Source organism: Papaver somniferum, chromosome 2 (assembly GCF_003573695.1).
Source record: "Papaver somniferum cultivar HN1 chromosome 2, ASM357369v1, whole genome shotgun sequence".
Classification (NCBI taxonomy): domain Eukaryota; kingdom Viridiplantae; phylum Streptophyta; class Magnoliopsida; order Ranunculales; family Papaveraceae; genus Papaver; species Papaver somniferum.
The window spans coordinates 137,270,925-137,288,196 of record NC_039359.1 but is presented as its reverse complement, the minus strand read 5'-3'; the positions used below and the strand labels follow the sequence as shown (position 1 = coordinate 137,288,196).

The window sequence follows — 17,272 nt, the reverse complement described above, 5'->3', positions numbered from 1 at the left end:
ACTTGGGACCAAAGAAATTAGAAAACTGACGACTCCTTTCTAAACCTTTGGGATTTCCCTTTTTACAAATTACAAATTTTGGTTGTCAAAATGATTTTCACGGCGAATTTATATAGAGAAGAAATCTCGGTATTTCACCGGGAGGGTTGATCATTTTCTGGAAGCAAGTATCAAATTATATACTCCCTCCATCTCTAATTAGATGACCTATACCATAAATAAATGGAGTGATAGATTAGTATTATTATAAGAAATATGTAAAATTTGATAGCCATATTTATATTCATTAGATAGGTGTTTTAAAATGCTTTCCGATGATATAAAGTTTACGAAAATCCGTTATATAGTTTGAGAGATAAATCATTTCTAAATTTACTAATAAATTTTAACTAGGTCATCTAATTAGGAACAGAGGTAGTAGTTCACTTCAGTAGTCGTTTCAATTTGTTAGTATTTGGATTAAAACATTGTATTCTTTTACTTCTTTCAACTTAGTACAAAATTTGCTCTTTATAAAGGCTTGTCTAGTTACCCATGTATAAGCTAGGATTATTCACAACTTAGCTTCCTGCTCTCAAGTATCAAATTAAATTCAGATGAAATATTTATATTGCACATTCACGTGACTTTCACAACTAACTTAAAACAACGTCGATATCTCTTTCGATCGGGTAATCATTTTTGTTTAAATTATCATAAAATTCTTGTAAAGCTCACATGAACAGTAAGATATTTCCAGGCCTTCAATTTGCTCATTTCTATCATTATAGAAGAGACGGAGTAGAAGAATAACAGCCTCAATTAAGATATGTACAATTATTAAATAGAAATAGCTGTAAAATAAATAATTGATCCTAAAACATACAAACAAAAAAAATATTAGGGTCATAAACAGATTCGGGTATGAATTTTAGAATCAATTTCAAGATTCCCACTAAATCCCACGGTATTAAGACAGAGGATAGATTTCATTTTCAATTCCGCAAACTTCAAATTGTCTCGCACTACAACTTCATAGCTGCTATAGCAAGCTGGGGCATCGACAGCAACATGTTTGGAACCCACGTTGTAAACGCAACTTTCTTACATTTTGAATATGCACTGTGCACCGCAGCAATTTATCTACGAGGATGGATCAAATAACGAATATCATTCCGCTGCAAACACACATTATTTGAGGTTATTATAATTCGAAGATCGATAATATATCCCCATTAAAAAAGTTAAATCCACGTTTTCCTTGGTAACGTAGAAATCTAAGACTCTGAAGGTCGAATCGGAATTGGATTTGCAAGCGAGCTGCCAACCCTGGCTAGGCAGTATGCGCAAGACCGAATTCTAAATCCTGAACCCTCATAAATATAATATTGGTGGTAAATTTATGATGGCCTGCGACAAACTTCCACGATGCGGCACAAAAACATCAAAAGAGAGGATTCTGAGAAATAACCAGTAATAAACGGTCATTCTTATTCGAGCTGTTTATTTTTTTCTTTTTAATATAAGCAAAGCAGCTGGACGGGACAGTGTAGCCAATGGACATTCTTCTTTTTCTATCATCGTCATCAAAATCCTTTTGAATATAAAAAAACTACGCGGTACTCTCTCTCTTTCATCTCTCTGGGTTTTCCCTTTTCCGCAATAATGGAGATTTGAAAACCAAAATCACAGCAATTTATATCAAAATTAGGGTTTCATCATCTTCTCTAATTATCAAGAAAACGAGGGAGAGTGAGAGATAGGGACGAAAGATGTTAATAGTTGAAGATTTTGATTCATTACTCTTCTCTATTGCTAAAGCTTGTACTAGTCCTTTTGCTGTTTTCATCCAGATCCAGGTTTGTTTCTTCTCTCACAGTATTACTAAGTTTTCCTTTTGACAAATTGTACCTATCTGAGAGCTTTATTTTATCAGATTTGTGTTTTCTTACTGTGTGATTTTATTATGATTTGTTAATAATTATCGACTGCCCGCTAGAATTGGTAGGCAGTTTATCAGAATTCAAAAAGGTAAAAACCATTGTGTTTTTTTTCTTTTTCTGATTTGAATTTGAATTTGTGGTGTGGGAAAGTGAGGACTGTAGCTGAATTGTGCATAAGGAAGTGATAGGTTAGTTATTGTGGAAATTGGAATGACAACAAACACTAAGTGTCCTGTTAATTAACTTTCGAAGAAAACAGTTAAAGATTCTGACACTGGTGTATGTCAATGGTCTATAAGTGTAAATTGATTGCTAGATTCTGGAGTGTGTTGATTAAATCTGCTTTTCAAGTTGCGAATTGTGTGTTTCTTTACAAAGTAATAACTCTTGTTAGTAACCCACTTCATACGGTACATAAGAATTATGGTGTTATTTGATGGCATGGATCTCATGGTTTGGCCAGTCTGATATATCTGAAGATGTTGGATTAGTTATGTATTATTACGTATAAACATATGCTACTAAAAGGGCGAAATAATTTTTACGCGTAGCATAGAGCTTTGTGATTGCTCCGCTTGGAGATATTCTAGAAGCTCTTTTTGATGAGGTCAAATTTTCAGTTTGTGATGGATTGATTGTCCTGACCGTAAGGATGAGGGGGTCAAATTTTCAATTTGTGATGGATTGATTGTCCTGACCATAAGGATGGTGGTGGTTAATTGGTCATACTCTGGAACTGCTGAATGCTAGAAGGAGAATTTTTGGAGGGTCGGAAGAGTGTACTACCTTATCAACCCCAGTGAAAATTTGGCCACTTCGGACGCTGTTTTATTAGTTTGTTAGGAAAACTCAAACCGGAAAGATCGGTGGCTTGGTTAAGCTTATTAGAAGCAAGTTTATGGGTCTTTGTTCTGATCTGTGGGGGAAAGTTTGAGTACTGTTACTCTAAAAAAATTTAATAGAATAATGTACCTTGTATTTTCCATCCATTTTCCCTGTTTCATTCTGTGTAGTGTCATTCTTCTAAGATGAATATAATTTCATGCACAAGTACTCAATCTCTTCCCTTGCTCAATCCATGATGTAAAACTTCGTTGTACACAGTACACACAATAGATCATTACAAAATCTACGTCAAGCATAAGAACGATTGTTGGTTCAACATACATGTTTTTTGTTATTGCTTGCTCAATCTAAGTTTTACTTTCCTTTGAAAAGGGAAAAAACCTTAAATTTAATGTGATCGTTGGAGTAGCATTTGACTTGACCAGCAATTTTGCTTGTCTTATAGGGATGTTTCATATGTTTGTTTCTTGCTCTTGGATGGGCGCTTGCTTCCTACGTGAGGTATTCTTAAATTTTCTTTTTAAGTATAACTGATTAAGTTTTATTGTGTATCTCTATGATTGTTCTTTTTGTGGTTATGTAAAGAGAACATAATGAGATGTTTATCATATTTGTTTTTTCTCACAGGAATAGGGAGGTCAGGCGGCTGAAAGATAATATGAAAGCGGGAAATTTCTTTGGATTTCTTTGTCAAGATATCAGTGAACTTGAGCACTCAATGCAAATCAAGTTGCCTAGAGTATCGGTTGTTATGCCTTTGAAGGGATTTGGAGAACACAATTTGCAGAACTGGAGAAGTCAGGTTAGAATGCAATTTAATGTGACAAACTCTAGCTTGAGATCCTATATAAATTTGTCCTTGCAAAAAACAGATCTTCTGTCGTATCAAATGTAGATGACCAAGTAGTAGTATGCTTTATTTCACATTATTTTGACTTGCAATTTTATTCAGATTTTAAGGAGGACTTTTGCATGGAATACCAACTGAAATGTAGAACCTTCAGTAAGATTAATGCTTTCCAGGACTAACTAAGCGAATGATTAGCTCTCTTTAGATCATTATCTTTACAATTTATTTCAAGCTTAAAAATTACAAACTTCGTTGCAACTCTGGGATTTCAGTCACTGGTCAAAAAATTGTCTAAATCTATTTCTTTCAATATACATGCTATTCACCCATTAGGTAATCATTATTGGTTATAATTTCTGTTTCTTGAAGTTTCTGGCTATCTATAACTCGATGCAGATCACATCTCTCTATGGTGGTCCTTTAGAATTCCTTTTTGTGGTGGAAAGCACAGAAGACCCTGCTTATCGTGCTGTGTCTCGCCTGATCTCTGAGTTTAAGGTATTTCTCGTCAGATGACCTAGTTTTACGATTAAAATTTAAGTTGTGAGGCTTACATTGCCAAACTGGTATTTTTGTTTGATGTATACCTAATTTCATGGCTAGTATTAAGCTTTTTCACATAGATATAAGTTCAAGCAACTGTAGCGTGGCATATTTAGTGAGAAATTTGGTTCTCATGAATTATTCTAGCAATGGACCACATACGCAGTTCAGAATATGGTTTTTCCTCCAACCCTCTACCAGAATATGGTTCATATGGATTTTCAAATATGAGCCATGTGTACCATGTCTAGCTGGGTCTCTATGAAAACCTGTCAATAATCATTTGCAAAAGGGTGTCTTGGTTGCTGTTTGGGTCTATTGGATTTAATCCTCTAATATTCTTATTCTAACTCAGATTACTTGTTTTTGTCAGGATAACGTTGATGCAAAGATTATTGTAGCTGGTTTGTCGACCACGTGCAGTCAGAAGATTCACAATCAGTTAGTATGTAAAGTGTTCAACCTTTTTTCTCCTGTGTCCTTTACAAATGTGAAATCCCACCTACCGTTACTTAATCAGTCCAATGCTGTCTGATTTCCAAAAGGCCACTTTTGACTGAACCTGATCTTGACTGATGTCCATAATATCACTTTTGACTGTACCTCTTCTGTACATGAGGTTGCCAAGATTAATTAAAAAATTCAAAAATGTAAAGAGGCTTCTGCAGGGTGCAGTATTAGAACCTGGCTTACGTACCAACTGTATCTTTGTTGTTAAATTTTGTTTTGATTGGTGATAGTCTATAATACATAGGTATAGAGTGTGAAGTTTTGACATGTGATACGCTTATACAGGCTGGTGTGGAGAAAATGCACAGGGATAGCAAGTATGTGCTGTTTCTGGATGATGATGTTAGGTTGCATCCTGGGACCGTTGGAGCCCTTACTGCTGAGATGATAAAAACCCCAGAGGTATGTTTCTATTTTGATTGCTATATATACATTAATGCCTACCACATAGTATTGTCTTTTAATTTTCAAGTGTTTCTACTTTCTATGTATATGGTGCTCACGTGTGATTGTACAAGTTTATATGTCACTGATCCATGTTTGTAATTCATATGCAGATATTCATTCAAACTGGATATCCTCTTGATCTTCCTTCTGGAAGTCTTGGAAGTTACTGCATTTATGAATATCATATGGTATGATACCAATTTAGGACTCCAATTTTCTCTTATAGATTTAGCTGTTAGTTTTATCAATTTTTTTGGCCTTATCGTTGCCAGTTTAGTATGTTTCTTTGTCTTATCAAACAATATTGTTTTTCTGTCTGCCACTTTCCATTTGCCACCACAGAAACCAATCATATGTTATATATGCTGACATAGCCATTATCCTTCAATGGACGGTGTGACGAAACAGGACTTGCACCCATGGTGCTGTTAATGGATATATATATATAATATGGATCTTCGTGCTTAATGTTAAACTTGACATATTTTGTAGTATAGGATAAGACCATTCATTGTATGTCTGACAATTGGAATTGGCACTCTGTCATCTACTACTTGTTGTTTTCTTTATTTATAGCCCTTTTAGTTCTATTTGTGAATCCTATATGTGATTCTGATGATGACTTATGATGACAGCCTTGCTCGATGGGGTTTGCCACTGGAGGAAGAACATTCTTTTTATGGGGAGGGTGCATGATGGTAAATTTTCTGTGATGTCTTTTGTGTGGTTCAACTAGATTGAATTACAAATGGATTCTAATTCTTAATTTCCTCTCAGATGCATGCAGATGATTTTAGAAATGATCTGTATGGCGTGGTCTCTGGACTACGTGATGGTGGTTATTCTGATGACATGACGCTTGCAGCCATAGCGGGTAATATACTTATGTACTGCCTCCTTTAGTTGTTCTGACTCTCCAATTCCTGCTTGGGAATAAGGTTAAACCAAAATCACTAGGCAGGGGGTCGGGTTAAACATAGAAGCTACCTGCCTATTACAGTAGTAGATTGAAAAACAAGTTACTAATGAATGTGATCTCTGAATATTAAAAATCAGTGACATGAGACATCTTCTTAGCATAATCATCTGAGTAGTGTCTTCTTATGGATTTTGGACCATTTATATGATTGAATAATTGATTGATCAATATTGTATTGACATAAAATCTGTTATATTTTCTATCCATGTACAGGTGCAAACAAAAGGCTGATTACATCACCCCCAGTTGCTGTCTTTCCTCACCCCCTTGCATCTGATCTTACTTTCTCAAGGTTTGTAGTGTTTACAATAACCTATTTGAGACAATTGATTAGTTAATTGGGTAATTGAGTGATCAAGTCCCACAAACTCAGCTTTTCTTTTCTTTGTATAGGTACTGGAATTACCTCCGGAAGCAAACATTTGTTCTTGAATCTTACATGACAAGGGTTAATTGGTTTATGAACCGTGCATTGTTTACGGTACATTGCTACTTATCTTGGGGATTTGTGGCACCATTTTTCATGGCTACGGTTCACATCGCAGCAGCATTAAGATCAAGTGCATACCCATATGAGGAAACCGTGAGTTCCACTGGTAAGGACCTTTTCTTTTTCTTTTCCACCCCTTCTTCTTTATATGGATCACAAATCTCACAAACAGATTTTGATTAAGAAGATTAATATAAGCGAGATCTTGCTTATATCAAACATGCACACTGTTTCTCTCTCATCTATTTAGGTTACTTGCTTCGCCACTCCTATTTAATTGTGGGCCTCTGGCTATGCTGTTTTTTTTCCAGGCTTGAAACTCGTGGGGTGTTTAGCTGTGAGTGTTTTAATAGAACTTCTTTCAATGTGGAACTTGACTAAAGTGGAACTTCAACTCTGCAACATGTTATCTCCAGAGGAACCCCCAGTGTCTCTAGACTCTTATAACTGGATCTTGGTATGTGTTTCTAAATCAATAACATGTAGTCACATATACTTGAGTTGCTTTAGATTTTGTGTTTCTTACTAACATATACTCCAAACTGCATGAAACGAACAGATCTTCATTGCCCTGCTGGTAGACAACTTCTTGTACCCGCTATCCGCATTTAAATCACATTTTTCTCAGTGTATCAACTGGTCTGGTGTCCGATACTATTTGAAGGATGGGAAGATTGACAAGGTAAAACAAATACCAAACTTTGAAGGTCGTTTTTAGTTGAATATTCATAGTTAGAAAAGCTCTTTCGCCCAAATTTTCTATAATGTAGTCATATATCCAGATCAACCATAGTATCAAACCGAAAGCAAAAGATGAAACATGTCTGCACTTGAAAAATCTTATTCTGAGACATTTCTTGGTTCAAACGAGTCATTTTTGGTGTGTAACTGTATGTTTGTTGTGCAGATTGAAAGAAGCAACCAATCTGGTCCGTTAGCAACAAAAACATATTCTGATTTAGGAGGAAAGCATTTATTTGGAAAGAAAGGAGTTCCACCCAAATTGTCATTCCTCAGCTCGTTGGCAAGAAATATTGCGCAATGGCATCAACCAAAGAAATTTGATAGTTAGATATTTATTCATCAGTAATTTTTATTTATTATTTTTCGCCGTTGCAGGTAAAACACAACGGTAATTTTTCCTTCTGTGTATCATTATTTTATTGGCCAGGTATGGTGTTTTCTTCTGGTTTGTTATGGGTGCTAATTATTCTCATTCAATCGATTTGATTCTTTAGTTTTTCAGTCGGGGTATTGTAGGGTTGATTTATGTAGTGATATTTGTTTGTAACATTATCATTGTGTATATTTATATTGAAACAAATCTCAATTATGCAATCTCATTTCTTTTCCCGGTGACTGTCTTTGGCAATTCCTTTTTTTTTATCTGTTCATTCTACTTTTTGTTTATCTGATAGAACTGAAAACAAAAAATTTCTCCTGCAACTTGACTACATTGATAATGACCTAACTTTGCTGTGTCCCGGGCCTTTCATTTTGGGGTTCTGCATGGGACCTTTCGTAAAGGCATAAGTGATTCTTGCGGGAAATCTCTATGTAGAAGATTATACAACTATTTGACATCTAAACGTGTTTCAAACATTGTTACCCGGCAAGATTATCATCCACTTGAAAATTTGAAATTATAGACCCAATTTACAAGTGGATAAACCATTCTCCCAAGTGGCTAAACCATGAAAAGTCAATATCAACAAGATTAGTAGAAGAAGAAGACAAAGCGAACGAAAAATAATAATCAGACGAACGTATTCCTATTATCCATGGTATTCAGAGTTACTCAGGCAACCAAGCTACATCGGTAGCGGTCATTAACCACTGGATATGTAGTACTGTGGAAAAATTGGGGTACAAGAAATTGACTATTGGGATAGAAAAGGTATCAAAGGAGACAAAAGAAAGTATGAAAGAACCAAAAATCCCACACATATACGCTACAGAAGAAAAAAAAACTGAAGACAGAAAAGAATTCCATCCGTGTTCCATCAAACCACTGTTGCTTTTGGTCCCTTGAGATTCCTCTTGGGTTTTGTATTGTTAGGCACAATCCAATTCACCCACCACAACATGACCATGACCCTTCGAACTTCCCTTCTTTATCTCTTTTTTTTTCTCTTCTGTGGTGCATTCCTCTGGACCACATTTTCCATATGCATGATTGTTTTCACTGCTCATTAAGGAAAATGACTTCTAGTCGGCAGCAACACGGTGTATAGAACAATTTGGGCACACGAGAAAACATGACAAAATCATCTTCTACTGGCATGCTAAATTTGGTTAGGCAGGAATAGTCTCCGTCCGGTTCTGTATCACTACTTGTTCCAGTCTTCAAAATGTGGTAAAAACGAATCTAATTTTGTGCAAACTCCTTTAGAAGAATGCTAAATGACATTTTCATTCAATTGGTTAAGTCGTCATCAACTAGTTTTACTGGTCCGCATGCTAAGAATCTCGGCCCCTTGCTGCATAACTACCATAGTGTTCACAAAATCGGACTCGCTGAATATAAAAGCCACCACCCAAGTCCATGCATGAGCCGAAGACAAGTGCATGAGTGCATTCCTTAATACTATAAAAAAGATGGAATCCTTTGGAAACGTGCTTGCTGCCGTCCTTTGTTATTCTACTATGCAATCATATCTCTGCCACTATGCCAAATTCCAAACTCTGTAGTTGTGCTGCTAATGGGGGCAAGAAGATATACATATAATGAGTATAAATATCCTTGATGCAATGATGCTCCTTTAGGCGCATCAATATAAATTTTCAAGCTTCTTTAACTTTTTCAACATCATTTCAGCAGTAGAAAGATATATAGAGTATATCCTCTCTTCCTCCCTTTAACTTTATCTTTTTTCTCTCTTCCCCACTAGAGCTTACGAACCCTGAACTTAGAGCCAAAACAATAAGTACTACTACTGCTGCCCTCTTTCCTTGTGGTTTCAACTGATTCAGAAAAGTTGTAGAACTTTACACCCCATCATATATTTTGAAAATCCTAGTACATTATTTTGCCTGCTGGATGAAGTGTACTCATCCTTGCATTTGTATTAGAAATTATTGTTGATCTTCTTTCATCAACAGTAAACCAATTAGGACCATTCATCGGGCTGATTTATTCTGCAACAGGAATCCGAAACAGCGAATATATTCGGCTTGTAGCGTGGTGCCTGTGTTTGCGGTTCATGTTCCGGCTGCAGAAGAATATATCGTGAAATGGAAAGATAGTGTTAACTTAACAGTGTCAACGGATCTTTTCCCATGCAACAAAAGGAGGAGGTTAATTCTTGCTTCTGGAAATGCAGTTTTCCTTCACCTCTTCAACAACACCAGTAAAAAAAAATCCGGCCAAGACTACTCCGCTACTTAGTTGAACCGGTTACATTTGCTTGTACTTGAAACTAGACAATATACCAGAATAAAAAAATTCCGGCTACTTCGTCATGTAGTTGAACCGGTTGCACTTGCTTGTACTTGAAACTAGACAATATATCGTAAAACAAAACAAAATCTCAAATGTTCATGTGAACTTTGGTCAGGCAGATAGCTGGAAATAGCAGCATCTCTTGATTTCTACCCACTACACCTCTTTCAATGCACCCTTACATTTCACTGCTCCAGAAGTACGGACAGTGTACCCAAAATGACACAAGATTCAGTGTGACATTAGAATCTTGCAGACCCATTATATGTCGCCATAGTAAATGCTAAAAACTACTAGAAACAGTGTGCAAGATACACATTCATACTTCTTCAGAGTGCAGCATCCTAACTATTCCTCCATGGCCAATGATTCATAAATGAGGGATGGATGAAGGACAGTAAAAACCCATACTAACATCACCAAATTAAATGCAAAGAGGGTTCAACATAAAACAATTTTGATCCAAAACCAGACCTGTTAGAGCAGATTTGTGCCATAAAATCAGACCTGCATTGGTCCATTACTTGCCATTACTACTGAAGAACAATCACTAAAACTTTTTCATATCATTTAAGTAAAATAGTACTGCTGTTGCTGTATTTGTCTTTGCAACAACATAAATAGTGCACCCATACATATAACATATATATATATATACCCATTTGATTTCTCTCTACAAAATACCCAAAATGGAACACAAACTCTCAAGACAACCCTCCATGAAAAAGTGGGTACAAAAGCTTTGTAAGCTTACAAATCTTTTTTTCGACAGAATGAACACAAAAGAACTGAACCAAAAAACCCACATTCAAATCCAAAAAAATTAGTTGATAATCGTTGTCGGCCAGTAATTCTTCAAAAGATCATACAGCTAAAATGTCACTTGACGCCCTTCTCATTTCACTTTAGTTTCAACCGGTGGCTTGCCTTGCTTGCTGTTGTTTCCGACTGAGAAGAACAGAACCAAAGAGACACTCAGTTAATCTGTCAACTTAATTAAAACATAAACCGAAAGAAATGAACTTTCGAAATCATTAACTCACAATGCAAAGTGGAAAGCTCGGATGTCTTCAGCACGCGGAGTCTCTTCACAGTAGTAGCAAACATACTGCATAATGGGACATCAAAAAAGATAAGCAACATATGCAAAAAAGATTTTCCCTAGCTAATGCCTTTATCGAGTTCTTAACCCGGTTTCGAATATTTGATTAGATTTCAGTTAGTGCTATTATAATTAATTGAATAGTTTATGGAATAGAATTCTGAGGCTGTTAGACATTGTTCTGTTTAATGGGGTAATGGGAAGCTAGTAAAGAAGGATTCATATGCTTTATAGATTAGATGACAAATTCTTTTGAATTAGATGACAAATTCTTTTGAATTATTAAATAGCTTGTCTCCTAATTCGGCTATGACATGATTAAGGAAACAAAGCACATGAATAAACAAATTCGAAACAATGAATTAAAAAAACAAGATTCATCGTACGAAAATGTCTATCAATGATCACAGGCATACTTAGACAATTAACAACTATATCCATGTCGATTTTCAAGATTCAATTGTATGCTTTCGAATAGAAAATGAATTAAATTAAAACCAAATGCTTATCTCTGGGAAGATGCTTACCCCCATGGGACATCTCCAACTAACATCCTGTCTCCTTCGTTATCCTCGTAAACCAGAGTATATTCTCCACTGCCGTCTAATAAACCCGTAATCGCCTTTGCTTTGTTGACGTGGGGACAATTCAGATCAGCAGAGGAATCTATTTGAGCTAAATAAGAAAACAAAACACAAACAGATTAGATTGTTTACAATATCACTATTCTTGAAAACAAACAGAAAAACCGATAAAACAAAGATTGCCGATACACGTTTCCAGCAATAAACAACATTGACATAGCAATTTCAAGCCCACAACTCTCAAAATTGCCTTAACCACGCAACAAATTATGTCACCTCATATTGGATTCTCCAAGTGTAAGCAACCTACTGTTCATATGCTCTAAACATGTCATGGTTTTGGACTTTCATCAACATTTGCAAGTAAATAAATGATATTGCAACAGTTTAAGGTAAAACTGGATAAGACTATTAACAAATCAAATGAATAGAAGTTGACAAAAGTATAAACCTGCTAGAAGGTCTCTGAAGAGTTGATCCACAGCTGAAGAAAGCTTTTCATAACTATCATAAGCATTCAAGTCAACTTTCCTTCCAATAGGAACACCATCCATGTTAATCTTTACAAACAAACCCTTCTTAACAACACTTCCAGCTGGTTTCACTTTGATTTCCTTTGATGGAACAACTTCATTTGGTGAACCACTAGTAACAGGAGCTGCTGGTTTTGAACTTGTAAGATTCCTTCTAAATGACCTAACTGGAGGCCATCCCACAACAGGAGCTGGTGCAGTTCTGCATTACAAACATGAAACCCATCAAAATTTGTAAAATCAAGAAAAGGGGGCAGAGAAATTTCACTATTGTATCATAATAAGTGTACCTTTTCTGAGAGGGGGTGTTGGTAATAGTTGCATTTGCAGGACCAGAAGAAGCAGCAGGAGTAGATAAAACTTTGTTATTATTATCATTGTTCTGTGATGAATCTTTTGGAACAGTAGAATGGGTTTGTTGTGGAAATCTAAGGAATGAAGAGTTCTGTGGCTGTTGCTGTTGTTGATGATGATGATGCTGTGAAGAAGAAGTAGAACACTTGTTTTTACCCCAAGTTTCATTGTCTCTAGTTTCTGTATCTTCATCAATAGTATCTTGAAAGCCTCTTTTAGTACTGTTAACAAGGGTTTTAGAAGAAGAAGACCCACCAAGATAAAGAGGAGTTTTAACCATGTTCTTATTGTTGGAGTTGTTGCCATTAATGAACCAATCTTCTTCTCCTGGTGGTCCAAGTTTCAGTTCAAGTTTTCTTTCTTCTGAACCTCCAAAATTTCTTCCACCACCACCACCACCGCCTCCTTTCACTCCCCATCCTGGTATCAAATCCAACAGTTGTGGACTAATCTCTCCACCACCACTTCTTGTATCTCCTCCACTCTCCATTACAACACCTATAAACAACAACAAAATCTCAAAGTTAGAAAAACAAAAAGAACAACCCCCATTTGTTTCAATCAAACAACACAATCAACAAAATGAATCAAAACCCAGATCTTACACATACCCTCAGAAGCCAAAGATAAGATTTTTTCTTCAAACCCACTTCTTAAAATCAAACCCAGTTCTTAAAACCTTGAAAAACAGCTGTTTTGATCACAATCTCAAAGACCGGGACAGAGAAAAAGCACAATCTCAAAGACCCAGACAGAAGAAACAGCTCAAAACTAGTACTAAATCTTCTCAAAGCTCAAACAGATGAAACTCCTACACAGAGGAAGACTAAATAATGAAAGAAAAGGAAAGAGAGAATTTGTTGTTGTTGTTGTTGTTATCAGTAAAACAGCAATAAGTGGATGTTTGTTGTTTGTTTAATATACTACTAGCTTGTACTACTTCTTCTCTTTTTCAGGAGGAGAAAAAGGTTTAAGTCGAATTCTTAAAGAAAAGAAATCAACAAAGAAAAAAGATTGTTTTTTTTTTTCTTTTTTATAGACAAGAAAAGAGATTCCTTTACTCAAAAATAAACCAGAAATAGAATAACAACTCTTGTTCACGCAACCATTTTCTGTTCTGCTTATATTTATATATTAATGGCCTGGGGTTTCAGCACAGTGCTAGAACTAGTGGCAGTAATCTATCTAAAGTAGACTTGTTTAATAAAATTTTGATTAGCTTTAATGCCCACTTTTGTGTTTACTTAGCACAAACCAAACCTTCCTTGCTTCTTAATCATGAATCTTCTCTGCAATCTCTGTGCATTGTACAGACTACAGAGAGATGGAGAAAGAAAAGTAAATAAAGAAGGGGTTTTTACTTTTGTAACTTTGTGTGGGTTTTCTTGTTGTAGAGTAAAGAGACACATAAATGACATTGATAGGTAAAACTTATGACAACATCTTTACAGAGAGAGCATCTTGCATTATCCTGGTTATTCATAGATACCCCCTTTACTTTCATCAACTTTCTAACTTTTCATTCCTGAAAACGGCTAGACCCTAAACTGCATGGCATTTGAAACATGCCATGGTATGTCATGTTGATATGGAGGGTGAAAAGGGTAATTTCACTAGTCATGTAAATTTCATGTTGCAAAATTATTTACGATATTCACGGTCTAGATAATTACGTCTTTAACATAATTTTTTTGGAAAGATTCTGAGTTACGATATTCACGGTCTAGATAATTACGTCTTTAACATAATTTTTTTGAAAAGATTCTGAGTTTTTTCTAGGTAGGTGGAGAAATTTCCGCAGAAAACTGTTGTATCTTTGCGTTATGATATTTGTTAATGTACGCATAAACCGGGTCATGGTGTATGACACTGTTGTTAAGATATATAACTTCTGAATTAAGATTGAGAGTGATTAGTCATGAGCATTATTGAAACAATGTACAAAGAATGTGAAGAGAAATGTATGTATGATGCTTATTTTGGGTTTGGTGAACATTGTTTTGAGAGCAACATGATGGCTTGACGCAAAACAAAACCATTGTATCCGGCAGACATTTTGGCTAGTTTGCCCTTTGCTTAGAACCTTGTCCATAAGATTGCCTAAAATTAAAGATCCAAATAACAAGTTCATTAATCTCTTAATTGATACTAAGAAACAACTACTTAATCCATAAACAAAGCAATAAGAAATGTTTGGACCATTTCACCACCCAAACGCTATTAATTCAAGTACTATTACTAAGATTGTTCTTCTTCATTTTAACTTATCAGGTAATAGGAAAAATATTCTTCTTATCATGAAAATCAAAAGCAGGGGTCAATTGTAGGCAAGTGTTGAGTTTTATTATCATAAAATGAAAACTTGCACAAAAATAGTCATTTCCTTTGTTTGTGTTTTCTCTTGTCACCTTTCATATGTACAACTTGTACACCTAATAATAATGTTTCAATAAAACCAAAAAATTGTCAATCTCCTAATTAACAAGAAACATTCAATAAACTGAAAACAAAAAAAAGAACATTTCAAAAGGACTACTGTATAAAGGAGCAAGAAGACTGTACAAAGTCAATGCAAGTCAAACGCCGTTATGAGCTTACTATGTAGTGGATTCCACTTTCCCAGCCTCATGACAGTTTTACAAAACAACTTCTAGAAACGTTAATTTTCTATCATATCAAGTTTGGATACCAGAAGAAGCTGAAGTGCCAGAAGTATAGATATTATGCTTCACAAAAAGTCGATTTTTTTACTTTTAGAATTGGTTTTGAAATTTTACACCTAAACTAACTTTTTACTTTTTGACTTCTATAAATCAAAAAAACTATTTCAAGAATACATCCAAATGCGTCATAAAGCAAAATAAATAAATAATTTTATTTTTGACTTTCTGTTTTTAAAAAATAGAACATTTCTGCTTCTCGTATCCAAACACATTTGAGGCGGATAAAAGTGGGTGGGCATAAAACCATGGGATGGTCATGATATGGGCCAGTTCACAAATGCTTGCAAAATGAGAGGGGTGGCTTAGAAAAAAACTTGAAAATTTTGTTAGGTCTGCAGAAGAGAGGTATATAGGTTAAGCAAGGTCTTTAAGAGCATCCACAGTGGTCGAGTATAACCAAAAATTTGGGATGAGATCGTAACACAGTGGGACGGAGTAAAGATCAAATCCCAACCAAAGATCAAATTCCAGACCAAATATGGTCGCGACCAAATCCCAAATTCTAATATAGTCGGGCGTAAATTTAAAGTACGCTTGTTGCTGGGCGTAAATTTAAAGTACGCTTGTTAACGGGCGGAGATTTAAATTACGCCCGATGAAATTTTAATTAAATAAATAAAAAAAAGAATGAGGCGGACTTTTAAAGTCCGCCTGATGAAAGTTATAAAGAATGGGGCGGACTTTTAAAGTCCGCCTGATGAAATTTTAATGGGGCGGACTTTTAAAGTCCGCCTGATGAAATTTTACAAAAAAAAATTGGGGCGGACTTTTAAAGTCCGCCTGACGAAATTTTAATCATGTACCGTTGCGTCACAACACGGACTAAACCCAAATTTTGGTCTTTTTTTTTATCTTTGATCTTTGGTTTTGATCGCACCACCGCAGTTGCTCTAAGTAAGTTGCGTGGGCATGTAGAGAGAGAGAGAAGAGAGCAGAAGAAGATTTGCATGACCGTGATGATCATCATATCTTGCGCAGGCCTTCCTGCAAACCAAAACAACTTACAGGCAAATCCCATGATTTTGCGTTGTCTCCTACCTCTCTCCATCTCTCTTAATGTCATCCAACACGTTGTTTACAGTTACTTAAATGCCCTTCATTTCTTCCTCTATTCTGATGCCAATCAAGGGTATTTTTCGGAATTAACGGTAAAACTAGGCGACTGTGGTTAGGTTAAAGAGTTAATTGAGTTGAATAAACAATGGAATGGTTGCACACTAGTACTCTGACTGACTGACCTTCTGAACCCTGATTATTATTTTTTTACTTATTAATTACTCTAGTCTAATATAGACCTGTGTGATGTGTTGGGCTGTAGTGTTTGGTCGGTTGGTCTAAGGATAGTCGGATATTAGGGAGCGTAAACTTTATTCATTAATTTATATTTAAATAATCTCATCTCATTGAATATATAAAATGGGGATTTGTTGCTTTATATACACACTTGGTCAGAGATATGCTCCAAAAATCAGAAGCTCTTTTCAGGCATGTCCACTGCATTGTTGCCAATGCCAGCCCCTTTGAATCAAATTCTACTCTCTTTCAACAGAAAATTTGGTCAGCTTCTGTTACACGTCTAGCGTGCGTAACAATTGATTCCAGGTGACAACATGCCTTGTTGGTTGTTATTTGTTGAGCAAGAAAGACTAAACTTCTGTTCCAAGAAGAAAAGAAAATCATTTCTTGAGCAAGACTTGCCGGATTAGGGTATGGGGTGTACCTATTTTGTTCCCAACCATAGTAGTGGGCTAAGAGCAACTGCAACCACGCGATCATAACCAAAGATCAAAAACCAAAAGAAAAAAAAAAATTGGTTTAATCCGTGGTGTCACGCTAGGGTGGAAGAGCAAATTTCGTCGAGCTCATATTATATGTTCGCCCAAGTGAGGCTCACTTTATATGTTCGCCTAGTGATGATTTTTTCTTTTTTTGATGGAAAGAGATAAT

At 35.7% G+C, this 17,272-nt stretch overlaps 2 protein-coding genes across 2 annotated transcripts; one reads left to right on the top strand and one right to left on the bottom strand.

The window, feature by feature from the left end:
• The first annotated feature begins 1,511 nt into the window (after positions 1–1,511).
• Positions 1,512–7,946, top strand: LOC113349232. Its single transcript, XM_026593163.1, has 14 exons — positions 1,512–1,838; positions 3,214–3,269; positions 3,396–3,570; positions 4,015–4,116; positions 4,535–4,606; positions 4,957–5,073; positions 5,229–5,306; positions 5,754–5,816; positions 5,896–5,992; positions 6,311–6,389; positions 6,491–6,693; positions 6,899–7,044; positions 7,147–7,269; positions 7,495–7,946. Exons 1-14 carry the CDS (start codon positions 1,752–1,754, stop codon positions 7,657–7,659), a joined length of 1,563 nt encoding a protein of 520 aa, XP_026448948.1. The 5' UTR covers positions 1,512–1,751; the 3' UTR covers positions 7,660–7,946.
• Positions 7,947–10,566: 2,620 nt separating this feature from the next.
• On the bottom strand, positions 10,567–13,928 carry LOC113349231 (auxin-responsive protein IAA2-like). Its single transcript, XM_026593162.1, has 6 exons — positions 13,214–13,928; positions 12,539–13,100; positions 12,167–12,450; positions 11,659–11,806; positions 11,073–11,137; positions 10,567–10,977 (listed from the first exon to the last, which is right to left on the bottom strand). Exons 2-6 carry the CDS (start codon positions 13,090–13,092, stop codon positions 10,925–10,927), a joined length of 1,104 nt encoding a protein of 367 aa, XP_026448947.1. The 5' UTR covers positions 13,093–13,100; positions 13,214–13,928; the 3' UTR covers positions 10,567–10,924.
• Between the last annotated feature and the right edge of the window lie 3,344 nt (positions 13,929–17,272).